General features: G+C 42.6%; 1 protein-coding gene across 1 annotated transcript in view; it reads right to left on the reverse strand.

The window, feature by feature from the left end:
* TRABD2A (TraB domain containing 2A) overlaps positions 1-21,396 on the reverse strand; it is a 100,479-nt gene that overhangs the window by 20,333 nt on the left and 58,750 nt on the right. Inside the window, exons 3-4 of the mRNA XM_014310112.2 lie at positions 6,595-6,741; positions 4,254-4,428 (exon numbers count right to left, since the gene is read on the reverse strand). Coding sequence (XP_014165587.1) covers positions 4,254-4,428; positions 6,595-6,741 — 322 coding nt within the window. The remainder of the gene's footprint in view (positions 1-4,253; positions 4,429-6,594; positions 6,742-21,396) is intronic.

Consider the following 21,396-nt stretch of genomic DNA (forward strand, 5'->3'; position numbering starts at 1 on the left):
ATACTTGACAGAGTGCTGCTAAGGGCCACAAAGATGATGAAACAATTAGAACATGTGAAATTCCAGGAGAGGCTGAGACTATTCTGTCTGGACAAGAGAAGGCTTGGGGGCCATAACTTATGCATAAATACCTCATAGGAAGTTGCAAAATAGAGCAGAACTTTTCCCAGTAGTAATGTGCCATGAAAGTGCAAGAGGCAATGGACAAAAAACTGATATTCAGGAAGTCCAACTTAAACATAAGAAAAAGCATCTTCAGTGCTTAAACACTAGAAGAGATTACCCAGAGAGATTCTGGAGTCTTCATCCTTGCCCATACTCCAGTCCTAGGAAAACTGCCTGCTCTATATGATCCTGCTCTGAGCATAGGGATGAATCAGACAATTTCCAGAGCTCTCTGCCAGTATCAATTATGCCTTGATTTTGGGAAGGTTTAGCCAGCATGCAGCACCCTTGTAAAACTTGGACAAATGGTAAAACTCTCCACAGTACAGCAGAACAATGCAGTTCTCACTTTGTCATTGTTCCCTTCCTAGACAAACCAGACACCTATGGCATTACCTGGCTGGCTGGCTATGGAATCACATGTGCCATCACTCACATTGGCTTAGCATCCAGAGCCTGAACATGCCACTCCAGAATGCAGTGAAATTAGAAATGCATAGGGAAGGAAGACTGGTGGTGAAAGATTATAGTGGGCTTTGCTTCACAAGTTCCACCACTGGCAAAAGGGAGTAGGCCTGGCTCGTAACCTGGGTGCTGCCATACATAAAGGCCTGTCCACAATTAAGATAAATCTTTACTGAACATAATGGAATGCTGCTGGCATTGCCAGCTCTCTCTTCCCATGCTTTCCTCTAATTCCCTCAAAGAGACTTACTTTGGCTTGAAACTTTCCTTGTTTGCACTCTGGCCAGAAGCAAAGTGTTTTGGATCTTTTCAGCAAAATCTGCTGGTTTTTAGTTCTCTGTTTTTGTGCAAATTACTTCCAAACAAAAATAGTTCCAGAAATGGGCTCTGACTGTGAGGCATTTTTGACCAAATGTAGGGAGAGTCTGCCTGATTGATTTTTAAAAAGGCATAAAATGTAATGAATCTAATGATCAAATTGATTATGGCCCAAATTAACACACATAATTCAATGTAAGAAGTTAACATCTATAGCCATGCAGCTATATCGACCTGAAAAGGGAGGAGACTTTTACACGATGTGTTACACCTCTCTAAATCACGTCAATCCAGTTAGCATATAAAATAAATCAGTATTTTCTGATTTATTTAATTTTCCTCCATATAAAATAAAAATACCAAGAGTAGTTTAAATAACAAGAGAAGGTATATGTAATACCACAGTCACCCACAAACCATGATCTTGCTTGCATATAATTGATGACAAAAGTTGTTTTTTCAATGGTGTTTTGTTAATTAAAAGACTGAACTTTCCTTACAAAAAGCCTAGTTGTTTTAAAAATAAATACAGGGTGAAAAACGTCTGCAAAGAAAACAACTGAAACTTTTCTCTACTAACTGGGAGACCCTTAAAAGTCCTACTACCATTTTAATACAACCCTGTCCTGCAGGTTATAAGCTACTGCTAGGAGATACTTTCTTCATTGGTGGTCAGAAGAGGGCAAGCCACCATGCCATCATGATTTATTTCCATTCCTATAGCCTTTTTCTTTTTTGCTTTTCTTTTACTGCTTCTCATTCTAACCTGCCTTGTATGAGGACTTTCCTGGAACCTTTTCACAGTAATTAGCAGCAGTACAATTCCAAGCAATGCTTAAAACTGATCACAAGATATTTGTTCATCTTCACTGCTTGCTGGCATAAAAATAACTCTTCCACATAATTATCTATCACACACAGCAATCTGCATAAGCAAATGGCTGAATTAGCTTGCTGGAAAACAATGAAAGACTGAATTCATAATTGCAATATGCACTCAGAAAACCTCAGAAATCTGTAAAAATTGATCTGTTTTCTGCAATATATCCTGTGATGCTACTTCTCATTTAGATGCTTAATAAGAAACAAATGAAACAAACAAAACAAATAAACAAATGAACAAAAACCCACCAAAAAACCTCATGCAGTCAAACAAGGGTGTAATCAAGAATTGTGCTGCTAAATGTGGGAGGCTGGCACTATCCTTTGAACAGAACTATTTGGAAGAGCAGATGAGAACAGAGTACAGACTGGTATCAAAGCCAGAGACAATTTCAAAATCAGTCCAAAGTCCCAGAGAAGACAGGGAAGCTGTCTGGGTTCAAAAGTATGGTGGAAAAACATGAGAAGAGCACACCAGGTGCTTGGAGATCAAGCCATGTACGCATAGCCAAAGATCAAGGGTGTTCATTTAGGCACAAGGCTCCCGGGAGCACTGCAGTGTAGAAATGTTGGCAATCAGGACACAGAAAAGGGGGAACAAAGAAAATAAATTTAAAAGAAAAGCAAGATTCCAGTAAGCCTGGGAAAGGATTTTAGTACTGTCATGAAAGCTGAGAACAAGAAAGCTGAGAAATTGAGAAGGACAGGGATCTGTCCTGGAACAGCAGTGCTTCTGGGCTCTGAGGCAGTGCTGTGCACACCCGTGACAATGAAGACAGTCTGGGCAGAGGGGCAGGACAGAAAGAAATTGATGGGAGGGGAAACAAATGACACAAAACCATCAAAAGACATGTGATTTGCAGATGCTGGGATTCAGAGTGTGTGAAAGGAGGGGAAGAAGCTCTCTCCTCTCAAAGGATCTTGCTCTTGGGACATGTCAGAGCAACACATATGCCTGCTTACGTGGGCTGCTCATCACTCAAGCTGTGATGGAAGAACCAAAGCCCAAATATCTGCAACTGGTCTCCTGAGAGAAGAGTAGCTACCTGCAACAGATGCAACTTGGACCTGTGGCTGGTGCATGCTTTTGTCAGAAACATCAGTGCAGCAGGTTCAAATGTGGTCAAATGTGGTCAGAACTTCAGCAGTGGAGTGCAGCAATGCCCTGGTCTTAGCCTACAGAAAGACATGACCAGAATCTACACAACCAGGGCCTGCTTCACTGTTCTTTGTCACAGCAAGTTGCACAGAGCAGTGATACTGCAGGAAGACTGCAAGTTACAATCTTCACACACATCTGAACAAACACGGTCAGCCACCTTTCCTGACATCTCAGCTCTCACACATTTGGCCCTTGTTATGGTAAATTTGTAACCACAACTCCCTGCTGCAAACACAGAAATTCTCACAGGCTCTGAATACAAATACCTTCAGTGTTTAAGTAAGTATTTTCCTTGCCTTGTCTAGATCTTTCATCCTCACTAAAGCAATATGCACTGAGACTAGGAAAACCACGCATGGATGCTGACACCAGTCTCAGTTTTCCCCCTTTCCCAAAGGCCATATGGCTTATGGTGGTGGGGATGTGATACTTCTCTGGCAATTAGCACCTATCTTTTTTAATGCTGATCCTAACTTCTTCCTTTCCCTGGAGCTAGAGTAAAAAATGGGAGTCATGGCAAAACAATCATGTTCACACCGTCCACCCAGCCCTAGTCTGAAGCATGGATGCTAACCTTGTTGAGTTGGATGTGCTGCTGGATGTGCCTATAGAGTCCTGCTGACTGCTAAGAGGCATAAAATGGAGTAGGTTTTCCCCAACTGGTCCTACTGTGCTGCTCCAAAATAGTAGCAGACACAACTTCCTTGTGGAAGCGCAGTGAAAGAGGTAAGGAGGTGCAGGAACAAAAGAAAGGTAAAATTGTGCCTTGCTTATTCCCTTGCTTATTTATTGAGTCCCTTAGATTCACACAATTTGGCATATTCTTCTTTTGAACATGTCCTTGAAAGGTAAATTCAAGCGCTGGTGCAGCCTCAGATGTACTGCCTTTCGTCTCAGCTCCCTTTTGCTCCTATCCTCTTGCATTGGTTGCCCAGACAATAAACACGCGTGTATTTTGATGAACTCGTGTGCATGCACTGTAGTTCTCAGTATCTTTGTCTCCTCATATAACAAATATGTCTGTAATTAACAGATGTTGCAGTAAGCACATGCACTGTGAGCTCTTTGCACACTGAAGAAAAACAGTGTCCTACATGAAAAGGTTTTCCTACTAGGGTACAACTATTGAGGGAAAGCTGAGTTCTGTGTCCACCACAGTAAAAATACTGACCCCTCTCTAAACTGAGACAAGCATTTGCAAAATACTTCTGAATGACGCGGGAAGGATGAGTTCAGATTGAATGGCACCACAGTCACATACCAGCTCCAAATGCAAAGAAGAAACTCTTGTCAGGGTGCTCTTCCAGCAGGTCTTTCACCCTCCTGCCCATTCGCTCATTTCGTTTGTAGATGAGCTCCTGCCGGAAGTAGCTGTCTATTTCTTGGGCAGTAATGCGTTCATGGGCTGGAAGTGTAGCATTAATGAAATTTGGGACCTAAGGTAGAAAAAAAAAAGTCTTCATGAAAGGGGAATTTATTTCAGAGGCAGCCATTAGGCCCAGGCATTTTTGTTCCACACAGAGTGTAGCAACTGCCTCATCCTTCAAGGCACAGCCAGTAGGACAAAACCCAAAGCAAGCTAAAAAAATACTTAATAAACTTCTAATGATGCATGATGCTTCATATCAATGCATCATTTCATGAACTAGCCAGATGGATTTTTTTTATTCAAAGTCAACAAATACTATCATTTTGCCACATTGAAGACCCTAAACCCTGATTGCTCAGTTGAAGAAAGTAAATATTTGCCACTAACTGCCTTTAGCTACATACCTCTTTCTTAAATTGCCACAGGTATGACATAACTATAATGATAATTATGCTCTCCTAAGAGAATTTGACTGGTATCAGAGCCCTCAGGCTGCCACAGAACAACTATGCAATTTGAAGTAGTTAAAAAAAAATCTCTAAACTTTAAGAGGGCCAGATTTTGTCAAGAAAGAACGTGTTACCACCTCCAGTTGCCCTGTCCTGCTGGTGTCTTTCAAAATTCTGGCTTCCTCCCCTGGGGCCCCCAAGGACAGCTGTGGTTGCATGCTACCCTGACCTCTTGGCAGTGGAGAGAAACCTATGTCTGCTATTGTTGCAGCAATCCTGGCTTCTTGACAAGTAGCTTTAGGCATTCAGTTGTGGGGACAGTTAACTAAAGGGCCTGTAAGCGGTGATTTCTGGAGAGCAGACCCACTAGTAAGCCAGGTGCTTTCCCTTCCAAGGCTCAGCAGCTGCAGAGACTTTGGATTCCCCCAGAGACTATTACAGAATCTTTCCAAAGGGTAGTTAGCCCAGATGTAGTCATCTACTGGGCAAGCATGGAGTCAAATCCAATACTTACTGAGAAGTTCTACTTAAAACATAAACTGACAGTGTGGCACACTGTCAGTATTCAGCTCTGCTGCCAAGGAGAGTGCCCTGAGGTGGAGTCCCTCACATTAAGTAAAGGACAGTTTTTCCCTTGGCAACATGCTGGTCTCAGAGCTGCTCTCTCCAAGGACCTAGGGGCAATGTCTGCAGTCTGTAACATCTCTACAGGATAGTGATGCAGCATCTGCATCCTCTTAAAATGCTGGTCTCCTCTGAGAAATGCTTTGAAACCTGTGCATGGAGTGCACAGTGTAAAACCTAGGCAGCATTGATGACCAGGATGCCTGCACCTGCAGGAGGGTGGGTGTGCAGGATGGGGAGGCAGCAACACACACACAAAGCTCAGCACCAGAGAAGCAGGAGTTAGTATGGCTCTGCAGCTCTGCAGTTCTGCACATAGTTTTGCTATGACATAAGTCATAGCAAAATGGTTATTCAGCACAGAAAGCTCAGGTACCAACACCTATTCAGCACTCTAAGGATAGAGCCTGTGTTTTCACTGATGTGCACAAATTGCCAGGCAATACCTCACAAAAAAGAACAGAGACGCCTGATGTCTCAGCCTGAGATTAGTTAATCTAACAGCCCAAATAGGCCAAATTGGTCCCTGCTGGGCATTTTCTCATGGTTTAAAGATCAGTGTTACATTCCATTGTGTTGCTTAGGAAACCATCTCCATAAACCCAAGTCTGTGAGGTCTCAGAAGGTCTCTTTTCCTTCACATTCAGTCTGAATCTATCTTTTCTTTGTTTCACTCTATTACTCTCCTTTGGGCCTTGTCCACAACACACAATCATACTGATAGGGGACATTAAAAAGCTTGTAACTCGCCCAGCCTTACAAAAGTGTCCAAGTCATGAGTGCATTTCTCTGTTCCTATTCAGACAAGAGAGCCTGCTGCTGCTTTCTGTTGGTGTTAGGTTTGCTCATACCTAAACTAGCTTATTTCACAGGATCCTTAAGAAAGTAAATGATTAACTCATAGAGCTTTGATGCTAAAGCGAACACGGTACTCATCCAAAAGGGAAAGCCAGGTGCACCTTCACTGCTTGGGTGCAAGAAAGGGGTTGAGGTGGTGCAAACTACTGCAACAGAAGGCTCAGGAAAGCAGATGTGCCAGGGAGCCAGCAACATGCCCCTGGCCCTCACCCAGAAAGGAGTGAGAGACGAGCACATGTGTTACAGAGGTTAGTGCTACAGGGAGATGTGTGTAGCACAAGGGCTGCAGCGGCAAGACTCACTTGAGAAGTGTCATGGTTGAAGATGATGGAGCTGAGGTCCCCACAGTTGTAATGCTTGATAAGGTCTTCTGTCGTATAGGGGATCTGGAAACTGCCTGCTCGGAGGCTCTCCTGCTGCAAGAGAGTCTGATTCAAAGCAAAGACCACCTGAGGGAGGGGGAGAAGGGAGGAAAAGACAGAGTTCCTGGTAAGTTCTCTTTCAATCCCATGAGAAAGTCACAGACACACAGCCACTGGCTGAAGGCTCTCTGAAGCTGCTCCTGCTCTAAGCCTGCCAGTCTAGACATCACCAATCCATGCCTCCTACAGCTCCACAGGTACTCGCACCTTGGATCCTGGCTGCTCAGAGGGAAGGAATGGACTCACCACATTTAACTCAGTGGGGTTTTGCCTGTGACTTGATGAATACAAATGCTACAAAGGGGCAGGCTGAAGCAGGGGCAACCTTGCTCTCGTAGATGACAGTTTGCCTGACCACCAGAGAGCCCCAGGGCCTGACAGGCTCCTATCCTCATATCTCCTCAGCCACCGTCCTAAACTAAGCATGGCTTCTCCTTGTTTGCCCTTCCTTCCTCATCCGCAAGAACAGTCACAGGCTGTTGTTTCCTGCTTTCTGTCTCCACTCAGACATCACATCTATTTCAGGTAGGAATGGCTCTCTGGAGCAGGCCAGGGAAGAGTGGTGACTGTTGGGGGACACGGGAAGCTGCTCTCCCTGCAGCTGCTCAGCACTCAGTCTCTCCTAGCTGACTGCCTCCACAGGGAGGGTACTGGCAGCATTCCTTCCTCCTCAGCTTCCCCTGGGAATGCAAACATTCCCATCCCCTTTGCCTCAAGGAATACTATCTGGCTGCCCAGGGACCTCTCTGTTGCCCATAAAGAGAGAAGATCACCCTCCAGATGTGGCTGCCTCCCCACCTCCAGCACAGCAGGGCTCTCCCAAGGTGGTGGCCTCAGGGCCTCACCCAGACACTGGCTGCTGATCCAAGTGTCCCCTGCCTTGGGCACTGTACAGCCCATGAGGGTAGCAGTCACTTAAAGGGGACAAGAGAGCACTTTGGACCAACAGGTGTCTCTGAAGCCAAACAGATGCAGGATCTCTCTACCCTTAGCCACTGCAGACAGCGGCCACCAAGCTCCAGAGAGGCAGGAAGCCAAGGAAAGACATGGGGTGGAAACTGCCCAGGCTGAACATGGGATGCCTGTGGGCACCTTTGGTGAGGCATGGAGCTGCATACTCCCCTGCGCAGGGACCAGGCCTCTGTCAGCACCTGGCAAGTAAAACACTACCATCTCTTCTGAGCACATCTCTTCATGCTTACACTCAGGCTACTGCTGGTTTTTACACCAAAACTGGACAAGTGTAACAAGCTTTCTGACTACCTACTGCTCTATTATTTTTATTTTTAAAGGAAGTAAGCTCAGATATACTGCTTTGAATTTTTTCAAAAATTACACGTGAGAGTGTTATTTTGTAAGCTCTGGTTACTCTCCATGTAATTAACTCCTCCTGGACATTTGCCTCAAACACCACCAAAGGCACTCTGGAACTGAAAGTATTTGCCAACACTATGAAACTCACACATGAGTAAGCATATTCAATGTACTGAGATTATATGAACCAAATTTTGGGATTACAGAGCAGATGTAGAAACAAACACATGCAACTTCCTTCCCCCACCACAACCATCTGTCTTCTACAGAAAGGTGCAAATTTCACCAGACCTGAAATCATGCTGTCCCCACTACAGCTAGACTTACCTCTTTGGATCCAAACCACTGTGTATGTAACCCAATATGAAAGCACATAATGGAGCATTAATTCTGGGAGGGTGAATAGCAGTATTCACTCACATCTCATTTGTGTAAAAAGGGAAAGAATTCACTTTGTTGGTACAAACTGCACTCAACTAAAATAATAGCTCCACGTGGATGTTTGGCCAGGTTACATAGAACTAAGCAGTGCCTATCTTGCAAAGGACCTCTGTTACATTTTAAAGTAAATTGAACAAAACTAAATTGAAACCACCTTACATTTGAACAAAGGTTTGCATGCAGGCTAGAGTTTATCATACTCCAAAGTCATCATTTTCCATTTGTTTGGCTTCAGAGAACTCTTGGTGGATACTAATGACCAGACAACATTCACTGAGATACAAGCCAAATCTATTCTGAAAATATGGGACTTCTACAGCCATGACTGCTAGGTCGTGCCAGAAAAATGTCACATGCACAATCAGTCCAGCCAAAAGCACTTCCATGAGAATGGCCTATTTTTAAGCTATTGGATACCACCTGCTTGATTATTTACCATTAAAGCAGTACGCTCTTTTCCAGACTTCAAAACAATGACCAGACAGTCTCTGTCCAGACAGCAGTCAGGAAATGTAGCAGCCTCCTGAGCTGGACAGGTAGCACTGCCTCAATGTAGACTAAGCATATCAAAGAGGCTTTGCAATCTCTACTGTTTGATTTTTATCCAAACACAAATCAGTAGAGGGTAACTGGCTTCTAGGGAGAAAACACCAGCCTGCTGGGTGAGACGTAAGAAAAAAGACAATCATCTTCCTCTCCCTGCTGTACCCCTGAAGCCTGTACTCCTGCTGTCATTTGCTCTGCATGCTACCCTCAGGTCCAAACAGATCTCTTCCCTCCTCCCCTGCAATGTGCTTCATGTGAAATAGATTGTCTTGCCTCCAAACAGACTGGGCCTGCACTGCAGCAGCCAGGCCAAGCCATACAGGCATCTTCCTTCCTGTGAGCACACAGTAAGCTGCAAAGAGCTACATAAATCTGCCCCAAAAACATAGCACAAATTTCAGTGATGACCTACAGTTATGGAGGATGACTACACAAATTTTCACAGGAATAGAGGCAACTCATCCCCTCGTCCTCCATATCTCTAATGTTACTGCTGGCATGACAAAAAACTGCCCCAGTGAGGCATCTTTGGCAGCTCTATGGCCTTTGCTAAGAGTTGACCTTTCTGGCTGAAGGTATGAGAGTTGATACTGGACATACGAAGAAATTTCAGGATGGCAGCAGCTGAAGGGCTTGCCTGCCCAAATGGGAAAGCATGAAAGACCTTTTACAATAAGGTTGTTCATGTTTCATCTCAAAGAACAAAGTGTCCCAGTGCACTGCTCAAGACTCCTGCCTGGGGACAGAGCATCCAGCAGCCTGCCTTGGACTCCATGGCCATGTTGGTGGTTTGTGTGCAACAGCTGCTTTTCTTCTTTTGTCATGGAGGACTACAGCTGTTCCCTGACAGCTCAGACTTCCCCACAAGCAACATATTTCCCCACACCTGCATCCTATCACTGTACATAGTACATGAGGGGGGGTCACGCAAGAACCACCTGAAGTGCCCCACATAGAGAGTGGGCCTCCACCTTGGTGCTGTGAGGGACAGGGGTGGTGTCCACTCCCTTGAGGACAGCAGCAGCAGCTCAAGTCCTTCTGCACCAGAAGCAAGAAAATCAAGATACAACAAAGAGGCAGAGATCAAGAGAGCATCAATGTCCTTGACAATCAGCCCTCTCTAATGAGTTACAGTAATTTATGCATCAAGCTTTGCACAGCTGGAGTACAGGAAATTCTGTTGTCAAAAATACTCTCCACATCAGCTGGTCTGAACAGAACGGTGGCATCTGCTGGAGGGGGGATGATGGCACACCTACTGAACAGCTACACAGGATTACAATTTGCCATCAGTGTAAGTGTACGGCCTCTCAAAGCAATGTGATAGTTCCTCTCAATTCCTCTATCACTCCTACCTTCTTGGGGGAATGGAAAGTCCTCAGCAGAAAGAGAGGGGTAAAGGAGCAGGATCTGTTTGTGATATCAGAGGTTGCTTAAAGCTCTGCCCTGGTGAGAAGGTTATCTTCAGTAAATAGTAATGGATAAACATTGTCAGTGTCTCAAAAAAAAGGTTAAGATTCCTGAACCTACTGTTCTTGAAGGATTTAATTTACCGAGATGGGTCTTGCTCAGAAGTTGATAACTCATTATCTGTCATTACTTCTCAAAGAAAACATCAGATTGGGTGCAAAGTGATGCTTAAAGAAGACCACAGACATCCAACTCTGCAAATTGGATCTCAGTCTTGTTTACCAGATGTGAAAAACTGAAGAAAGTCAACAGAGCAGAAGCAGGTACCACATCAGCAGCTGGTCTGAAATTGCTATATTTGCTAGGACAAATATTGCTTGCCTTCTGAAATCCCCATTCGATCCTGCAGTCCTTTCATTGCTAGTAATTCCAAGCAGTTAAGAAAACAGCAAATATGGAAAGGTTAAAAAGAAATTCTTGGTTTTTCTTAGAAATGAAAGAAGAATTTGGGTAGATCTGAGCTCCTCCAGCAGGTGGTACAAAAAGTATTCTTCTGTCTCGCGGATATCTCTTGCATTACACTATTTTACTATTTCCAAGATCTTTCCTGTGTTGGAATGCACAGAAATCACTCTACATTCATCATTCTTGCAAGTCTATTCTTCCTCACTTCACACACCCCCTCCAGCAACTCCATCCTACTCTGCTCCATTAAGTGTATTCATACTAGCATCAAAGCATCTTCTGAAAAGATGCATTTGGAGAGCAAAAGTAACAAGTTTATTAGAAAGGGATTTTTTTATCTCCCACCTCCCATTTTCACTGTGATCTCTGTTTTCCCCCAACCCTCTCCCTTTTTGTACTGTGGAAAAAATCGATTAAGCTCTCCAGTATACATATTGCTGCAAACCTCATTCTCCTCCTGGAGATTTCTTCAGCTGTCAGGAGACACTTGTCCCTTTGCTAGCATTGTTGGAGTGGCCTGCTAGGCTAAGGGGGTGGGGAAACGGGAGTTAGAGCCTGGCAGATGCCTTTTTTGTCAAAGACAAAAGACCCCCTGCCATCCTCTCCACTTTTCACTACTTTCATCCACATTGGATCAAAGTGCTATTCTGCATATGAAAGGAACCTGGCATTATTCGCCTCAAATTAGCCTATCGCCATCCCGCTAGCCTCCAAGTCTTCCCAACAAAAGCACTCACATCTGTTCCATCATTTGCCTCATCTTCGGGGTTTTTTTCTTTCTGCTCTGTTTTTGAGGGCCATTCAACCCCTTGAATTATAGTCTGGGGAGCATCTTCCTTGCTCTGGGATCGCTCAGCCGGACAATTTGCTTTTAATTGTCTTAAGGAATCATGGGCTGCTTTTGGGTCCTTCCCAGAGACAAACTGCATCCATTACAGCTTCCATTCAGCCTCTTCAGCCAATGCTTTCCCTTTTTCTCCTCCTTCTCAAAAGCACATTTCTCTCCTTGCTCTTCACCTGGAGGAGACCATTGCTTCTCTGGGCAATGAACACTGTTGCCCCAAATCAAACCAGGCCTTAAATCAAAAGCATCATGACTAAAAAATGTCAATAATCCTCCTTTGTCATGGTAATGATCCGGGAGGCCAAGTGTTGAGAAGAAAGCAGGATTTCTTGCTCCAGTGTGATGCAGCTCTTTAGAAGCCTGGTGAGCCTTCAACAGAAAGCTGGGACTGGCAATGCCAGAGCCTGGAAGCCTGAACCTACCTACCGTGAGGAGCTCCTGCACACACAGGCGGGAGAAGCCTGATTTTGGCATGGGCTGAAAATGGCAAAAGGAGGTTTAACCCACCATCTGCAGCCTTCAGAGCAGTCTAAGACACTTTCAGAACTGTTGCTTTAGTAATGAAGAGAGAAAAATGAGGCAAATTCTCAAACTTGAACGACTTCCGTGAGAAAGACTGGATTGAAGCCATTATCAGAGACAGGTTGTATGAGGGACCTGTCCACCAGACAAGAGACAAACAATAGAAGTCAATGAAATAAAAGGAAATGAAAACTACTTTAGGATACTTATGAGTTACACATTTCCCATGGGCTTCATATTATTTATACTTGGGTTTTTTCTCAAAGCCAGCAATGCAAATAGAGGGAGCACCTTTTCTGTAGCAGGATCATCCAAGCCACTTAGATGACATGCAGTTTGCCTCAAGTCAGACAAAAAAATGCAGACACAGGTAAAGGCAGTGAAGAATTTGATCTGTCTCTGCTGACAATAAACTCACACTAACGCATCTTTTGCCAGATTTTTGCAGTGTGTCTCACCTGGACCCAACAGAAGACACTGAAAGTTCTAAATTGTTGTCTGCAATTTAAATAGGAATACACAAACCAACCCTTTTTCAATGAGGAGCTATAAAAAACAAGGCTTTAGAAGCAATTAATGAATTTTTCCTTCTCTTCTTATTGCAGAAGGATGGTTGATAATGTCGACTCAAAGGAACACTACTTACAGCATTGCTGGAAGAAGTGCAACCCATTTACTTTAATAGACTGCACTAAAACAAAGCCTTTTATCTGAGTAAGTTACAATGATTTACAGTGTAAACTGTAATTTTTATGTTTCCACTGACTGCAGTAGAAATGAATGCCCCACTATGTGCTGAATGTGAAGTAAGACCAGCAGTAGAGCCAATTGTTCCCTTTCTCAGGATGGCTTGTAATTTACATTTGGACATCTCCAAGACCTCATGGGAACTTGCTCCCATTTTCCACAGGGTTAATTATGTGACTATGAACCTGCAGCTGCACTCGTCCTGAGAAATCTCCACCTAAGCTTATTGGGATTCCTCCTCATCCTGCAGGAATCTCCCAAGCTTTCACAAAGTGCATTCTTCATATAGTGTAGAAAATCCTTGAACTGGTGATCCATATTTACACATTATTGGAGAAAGATTAAACTTTTTTTTTAACTCCATCTTTCTTAAAGATTTTGTAAATATTACCAAAGTTTGTTTCTAAAACCTTCACATATCAAATCTCCATCAGATATATTTTTAATTCAAGAAACAGATTAGCCCTTTGTCTAATTTCAGATTTCTACAGTCCTGAAGCAAAGTTGAAGGCAAAAAAAATACCCTCTATTTTCAACCAACTACACTTAGAATTCCTACCTATCTCCTACTCAGCATTTCTTCAGTTAGCAATATCCAGCTTCAAAATAATTTCGAACAATGACCAAAATGAAAAGGATATACTAGCAATCCTTATTTCTCTTAAAATATACGCTCTTTCCAATTTACAGACCTGTCTAACCAGTACACTAGTAGCAATAATTTCTTTCTTTAGCCCAATACTTACTTCACAAGACACTTAACAGAACCATCTCAGGATTGTATTAAAAAATAAGAAAGTTGCAAGGCAAAAAACCTGAAACTAGGGTTTCCTGGGCTGAGACTAGCTATACTTTTAAAATTCAACATCCGCAACTCATGTTTTAGCTGGCATTTTGTTTGTTTGTTTGTTTTGAATAATCTTCTGCTAAAATAGTTGCTTTGATCCACTTCATCCTCCTTCCTTTTCACTGGATAGTCTAAAATGCAATTGAAACAAAACTAAAATCCTGAGGTTAACAGACCTCTTTTTTTACACTTTTTAACATCTGTACAGGAAAATTATCTTAGAAAGGAAAAAATGGCTTTCCAACTGTAGAAAGCATTAAAAATGTAGAAATTATGACACTTCACTGTGTTTGTGACTGTAAGGAGTAAGCTAGTAAAATTGCTGAAGACTACCTATCTTTCACAGCTTCAAGGACAACATTTAGAAGCACCTTCTATCTTCCTGACCCACAAATACAGACACTAAACAAACCTGGTATTAATGACCTGGGGTTAAGCAGCCATGTTTTTTTCACTCAGTGCTCACAGATACTCTTTGGAATGCTGTTAGATGAAAGAAAAATTCTTACTTGCCTGCTTACCTTCAGTATCTGTTTTTAATTTATCTTCTCTTCCACAGGCCACGTGTAGCTTAGGACTAAACTCAACAACAGTTTCAAAGATTGCTTCCTTAGAAATTCAAAATACTGAACATATTCTCACCAATATTTGTAAACCTTTTTTTTTTTCTTTTTTTTTTTTTGTGGAATGAAATAATTCAGAACACATATTTTTAATTGGCTGGAATGCTTCCCCCTCTTTCTGCAAAACTGGTATACATTACTTGCACAATTCCTGTATGTGTGAACAAATCAAGACTATAAGATTGCTAGAGTAAACAACCTAACCTTGCAATGCCACAAACAGGTCTGGTAACCATGCAACAAGATCTTTGGATTTTCTTGAAGTTCTGCCAGCTAGGAAAGCATGTTCTGTATAAAACATTCAGCACTGATAAAACATTTTTCCACTCAATAGAACAATTAGGCCAGGACTTTGGCTGCTGTTCCAAACAGAACAACAGTTTTGAACTACTGTTTATGTTGTGGGCAACTAGAAACATCTTTAAGAGAAGGTTCTGACTTCCCAAAGGAGCACAGCAGAGCTGAGATGACCTTTCCATGGGTACAGGGGTGAAAGGAAGAATTTACATTGTATATCTATGTTATTATATAATGTTACACAACAAAAAACTTCAAACAAGAACTGCTGGAATGATCCCTAGCTGGTTTTCAAGAGGATCAAAGGCTGGAAGTTCTCAATGCAAAAGCTTTCCAAGAGGAATGACTGACAAGATTTTCAAACAGTGAGACACAGGCCTAAATCTGTGTTCTTCATAGTACCTGTGAGCTCAGCCACACAGAAAAAATAGCACGTCCCAAGGTAGGATGGGAATTTACAAGCCACCAGCTGTGCAGTAAGAACCCCCTATGATACTATTGGAATGAGTCACATGGATCCACTGCCAGATGGCACCTCTACTCACCTACCTGGCGGTCCACATTAGGACATGACCAGTTGTCCCAATTCAGCCAATACTCCAATCTAAAATATTTAGATTTTCAGACCCAGGAAAATCCATCTGCTGCCAATGCCATGAGGAAGCTGCTGTTTGGCACTTTGGAGCAAAAGGCTAGGAAGTATCTGGGTGGTTTTGTTACGTTTTTGTTTCACCCTTGGAAAGGATTGTTGCACGCCAACAAGGATCCCTCAGGAATTTTAAGTGGCTGTCTAAATTCAACTGATTTGCAAGACATCTCCTATAAGGTAAACTGTTACTGGCAAAATATGGAAGATTCTAACCTGTGGACTTCTGACCCAGTTTCAATGAATCCAAAGCCAGAAGAGTCTTATTTTCCTCTGCTAGACCTGAGCAGTACTTGTTCACTGTACTACATGCCTTTAGTATTCAAATTCCTCTGCTGCCTACATTTGAAAATAAAAGTGTTATATGATCAAAATGTAACTGCAGTCCATCAAGATAAGAAGGCAGAAGGATGCTAGCTCAAACTGGATAGCAGAAGCTTCATTAAAGGTTTCCTCCATCAATACCACTTGGAATGGACAAAAAAAAAAAAAAAGGTACTCCAAGATTTTGTGGGGCAAAAAAGCCATGAGAATATCTCCGAACTTAAACCTTTTAGACCAACTGAACAGAAATGTCTTAAACATCTCAGTGAACAAGGGAGACAACTTTTCCAACTGCTAACCCTGTCTTCTTTAGCACTTTTGAGCCCTAGATAGTCAAATCATTTTTTTAAAGGCCAGGGCAGGTCACCTTCCCCACAGCAGTTCCAGCACATGGTCACACACACTTACTGTCAGGGTAAGTGTTCTGGATAAACATTTGCTCAAAGATCTCTGAGAAAAGCAGAGCTCTCTGCCAAGAGCTCAGAAGTTTTGCTAAGTCACCGTGATTATGTAAGTCTGACTGGCAAGATTAAAACGGTCCAAGATAAGCAGGCAGGCTCTGGGGTATGATGAAATGAACAGAAACAAGAACAAAGGATGTCAGGATTTATCTTATGGGCATGTTACACTTAGGCCTCAAAGTGAATTACTGGGTAGTTTTCCTGGGCTAGGCAGGGCAATGCTTTTCAGAAATTACGTGAAAAAGACACGTAACTGGTATCAATTCAACCAGCAACTCTCTGTATGAAAAACTGCAAGAATATATTGACCTAGGGCCTGTAACATTCAGCACCAAAGCAAAAAGCTCTGGTGCAAAAGATTGTAAAGGATGTGAAAACATCAAGTGACTCAACTCCCTTTTTTGGACAAACCCTCAAGAAGGTCTGTACCACATACGCACGAGACTTGTACTACAAAAAGTCTACCCTTAAAATTTACATTTGAATGAGAACACAATGTGTACAAAGTCCTGGGTTAAATTTCACTACTGTTATCCACTCCAAAGATCTGCTGAAGTATGCCTCCCTCCTGCATCATCACATTGTTAGTAGCACACACGTTCTCAGTGTCAGGAAACACCTACTGGAGCTCCTTATGCTTCTGTCTCTTCAGTTAAAATCTGAGATGCAGGTCCACAAGCCTTGTGTCTATGCAGTGTTGTGACACTGGATTAAGGATAAAAGAGTTCAGAGATTACTCTGATATCAATCACTAATGCTATGAATTGTGACACAGATTAAGTAACATAAAGCACATATTCAGCCCTTGCAATGGTCTACATATCCCACATCATATAGCTTCTATTGGGTTTTTTTAAAATATTCATATACATGAAAGGATTAAAACACTCCTCCCTAACTCATATGCAAGGAAAATAAAGCTGGAATTGAAAAACTTGTGTCAAAATCTATCACATGGAAGAATGAAACTCTCATAAACATGAGAATTCTACAAATGCTTCATTTGAGCATAGGAAAAATGCTGCCCTGCTGGTATTTTTGACTCATCTGTAAACTTTCTAACTAACAATTTCTGACACAAAGTTGCCTCCTAAGAACTGGACATGTGGTGTCTGAGAGCTAGCGATGCATCATTCCCAGAATTTTTTACCAGAGTCATTAACCGTGAGGGCCGCTATGGACTGGGTTGTGCCACGGCTCACAGGGAGCCCTTCCCAGCACTACACACACCAGCATGCCACAACACACAGTGCACCCTAACGCTGCAATTCTTACACTGCATTCTGTCAGGAGTCTGTTTCCAAAGCCATGCTCGTTTGCCCCCCAAAGCAACCCTAGCTCCAAACCTCCCCTTCCTTTCTAGCAGCTGTTTTTTTTCTGAGATGCACTAGCTTGCTTTCTACTCGAGTCCACACTTGGGAGTGTTTTTGCCTCCTTACACATGAGCAGGACAGGGACTCACTGACGACAGAGAAATGTCAGTATTACTTCTTGCCTAATTTTTTCAGACACAGCAGTATTTCATCAGGGAAGAAAAGCCCACAAGAGCCCTGCTAGTGTAGGAATCTTCCTAGACATTGCCCTAAGAACACTCATCCAAAACCACCCCTCCATCAAAACCAGATTTGTGTTTCTCCCAGCCATGCCAGTTTTTTAGGCTCTGCACCATTCAAGATTTAATAAAACTAAACAGAAATTTAACAGGACAATAGAGGTTCCTGTTCAGAACATGCCATATTTATTGTGTTGTTCAGTGCTCTTGGTTCTGAAAATTAAATTCACATCAAACATCTTGTATAGATACAGCAAACCTTATATAGAATAACATCTGTTTGTGACAGCTCAAACATGGAAAGAAATCACCATCCCTCAAAACTGCATTTCAAACTCTTATAAAAATCCCAAAAAGCTCAGAAACATGATCACACTTCCAGAATCTGCTGAGAGGTTTGGAATTAATGTAAAAAGGAAATGTATGTTTTTGAAGAGATCTCAGAAGCCACTGGATACTTTGCACATCACTGTGATCTCTGTGAGTTCAAAATGCAGTGAAAGCACATGTGAATTTCAAGCATAGAGGACATTAGAGCCTTTTGTTATGTACGTGCACATCACTTTCCAAAAATTCAGCCCTAACCAGCTACATGCTTCCAGCTGAACAGTGCTGAAAATTAAGCGTAACACTTGCTAGTGTCTCACTTCATTGCTTCTACTCACCTTCTTGCACTCAAAAATAGGATTTCACACTATATGAGCTGATTGAGCTGCTTGTGATATATGGGCTGAAGCCCTTCTTGCTGCACAAACCAGAGCTCTATATAAATTCTCTTCCTTTTCCATTCCAAGCCCCCTCTTCCAGGCTTACTTGTGACCTGCTGGCATCCACTTTGACTGTGTGACTACGCAAATAAGCCATTGAGTCAATGAAAGTGCCGTTGGTGGGGTGGGGACCTGACAAGTCCAGTCAGAGCTCACTCAATTCAGTGCTCCCAGTTTGCTGCTGCTCCAAAGGAGGGAAGAAGGGTAGGGTCCATTCCTGATGGTTACATGTTAAGTGCTCTCACATTTGCTTCCTATGATGTGGCTCTCCATACCTCCCGGATGCAACAGCAAAGGGTGTCAATATTTCAGTATGAAATTCGAGCTGCAGGGTGATGTATCAGATTCTCCTGACATGACAGTATTGATTCTCTACCTGATGACAAGAAGCACTATGGAAGGAAGTGGTTTCACATCCACCCATAAATGGTGAGAATGAGATCACAGGGAAATAACTCACTCCCTTGGTACGTCCTCTGCTCATCATCAAAGCTTAGTGCCAAACCCAGAACCCCAGTCCTCTGCAGCGTCTACTGCAATCTGCCCTGTACAATTCCTTCCAGGAGACCTTTCAGATGAAGTGGATGGAACTGCTACCTGAGAACAGTCCTGCTTGTTTTGTTCACGCCAGAACAGTGAAAGCTCACAAACACAAAACAGCAGCACTACTGCTCAAAAGGTGCAAACCTGAGTCATACAGCAGGCTCTCAGCATGTCCAACTGCATACACATTCCTGAACAGTTCAAATCAAGTAAAACAAAACTTGAAGGCTGTACACCCTGGCAAGTAACTACTTCATTCTCTATCCCTGGCTAGGGAAAAAATCTATTCCAGCAACAGAATGTGGCATTTCTCTGAAGTCCTCTTTTTGCAAGAAGGATGGTCAGATAAATGTCAATCCAAATCATGAATGTGTTCCCAGCCTGTCTGCTAGATATACACAGCCTCTGCTGGGAATATATCACTTCTCTGCAGAGGCCCTTAGGAAATATTTTAGCACATTTATTTTTTATCCAGGATGGAACATAGAGACAATTTTGCTCACATTTCAATTAATCCAGGCCCATGTTTTCAGTTTACTCAGCAATCACACAGCTCTGCTCCAGCAGCCCTCAAAATTTTGTCAGCACAAACTTTTATCTGAATGACTCCATGAAACTCAAAAGCAACTGGGCCAACCCTCAGTACATTGTGTCAAAGATGTGTTTGGTGCAGCACAGTGATGATTTAAGTTTTGGTCAGACAGAGGAGTCATCCAGGGACACCAGGATGAAATGACTGCACATTTTGAAAACCTTAATCAAAAATCAAACCTAAGCAATTATGAAATAAAAATAATTCACACTTTAGGCGTATCATAATTTTTTCTGTACTGATGGAATTGTTGCAACAGCACTACACAGAATGGTCTGCAATCCTCTACCAGCAGAAAGGCTTAATTCAATTTCAAATCAAAATAGCTGGAAAACTGTTTTTGATATAAGTGCTGACATGTTTGACCTTCGTAACAATTGAAAATTGTTTTAATTCAACTTTCTGCTTAACAATTTCCAGGGAGATGGCTTTTATCTTGTTAAAGACTGTTACTACGTTTGCCTAGCTTAGTTTCCTTGGATCTCATTTGTTTTCCATGAAAGTTCAAACAGGCTGCCTAGCAGTTTGTAGTATCCTGTGCTAGTTCCTTTAGAAGCCTTGGCTGCATGTGCCTGCTTCTGCAGGTTTTTAAATAGTTACTTTTGCCAGGTATCTTCTCACCCTCCCCTCATCAGTAAGCTTCTGATGAAACCAGTATCAGTTTTACTCTTTTCCTGATGGTCCATAACAGCACTTTTTTTAAACAAAAATATTTGCTTACTTCAGCCTTTCTGCCATGCTCAGGTAGTCCAAGGCTGTTCTTTCAAGTCCTTCTCTCCTCTCCTCTCATCTTCCTCTCCTACCTCCACAACTTCTGCTCCCCTGCTGCAAAATGGTGCAATGACTATTTGGGCATAACAAGGGCAGACCTGCTGGTGGACAGTGCTCAAAAAAACTGGTCACCAGAAAAAATATTTTGTACATTACTTGCTTATGTCCATTCAATTTTCTTATCACACTCATTAGACTTCACGGTTTTAACTACCCTATAAGAAAATTCCTAATTTAACAAGTCAAAGAAAAGTATTAAATGACCACCAACCTGTAAGTCAATTTCCCTCATTTGGAAGAGATCATAAGTAACAAAGCATCAGCTGCATAAGTAACTGTTTTGGCTAAACCCAGACAGTCCTCTGAAACTTTTATCCTAGTTTTGAAGGGCAGCTAGGCATTGACAGGTTACTAGAGGGGGCAGGAGTGGCTGTAGAAAGGGAGTCCCGGGGTCTCCTTCTGTAAAAAGTTTTTTTACAGACTTTTAAATTCTTAACTGCTGACATAAGAAAATATGTCTGCTTTTGTCATAAGGTTCTTAATCCTCAGCCCTGTTCTCTTCAAAAACAAAGCATGGGGTGTCTTTCAAAGGTGTTGGCAAGAACTACAGCTAACATACAAAAGAAGCCTTGCAGAAAGCACACACTCCAGAAGGGAAAAAAGCCCCACAGTTAACAAACAGCCCAAGTGCTACCACCAGGTTCCCTTTTCACAGAGTGACCAGATGGTTGCACCACGCCTGTTGAAACAGCTCACCAGGGGCTACCAGAAACTTGGGGCACGGGCTCACTCCTGGCACTAAAGCTTCTAACTGCAGAAGTCCTCCTCTGCAGATGTGAAATATCATCACAACCTCAGACACACTGCTAGAGCTCCCAAAACATTTGCTGCTTCTCTTTGCAAGCAATGCACACCAAACATGGAGTTTAGCTAGAGCACACACAGTGCCCTGTGCTACTGGGCGCAGCTG

The sequence above is a fragment of the Geospiza fortis genome, unplaced genomic scaffold (assembly GCF_000277835.1).
Source record: "Geospiza fortis unplaced genomic scaffold, GeoFor_1.0 scaffold274, whole genome shotgun sequence".
NCBI classification, from domain to species: domain Eukaryota; kingdom Metazoa; phylum Chordata; class Aves; order Passeriformes; family Thraupidae; genus Geospiza; species Geospiza fortis.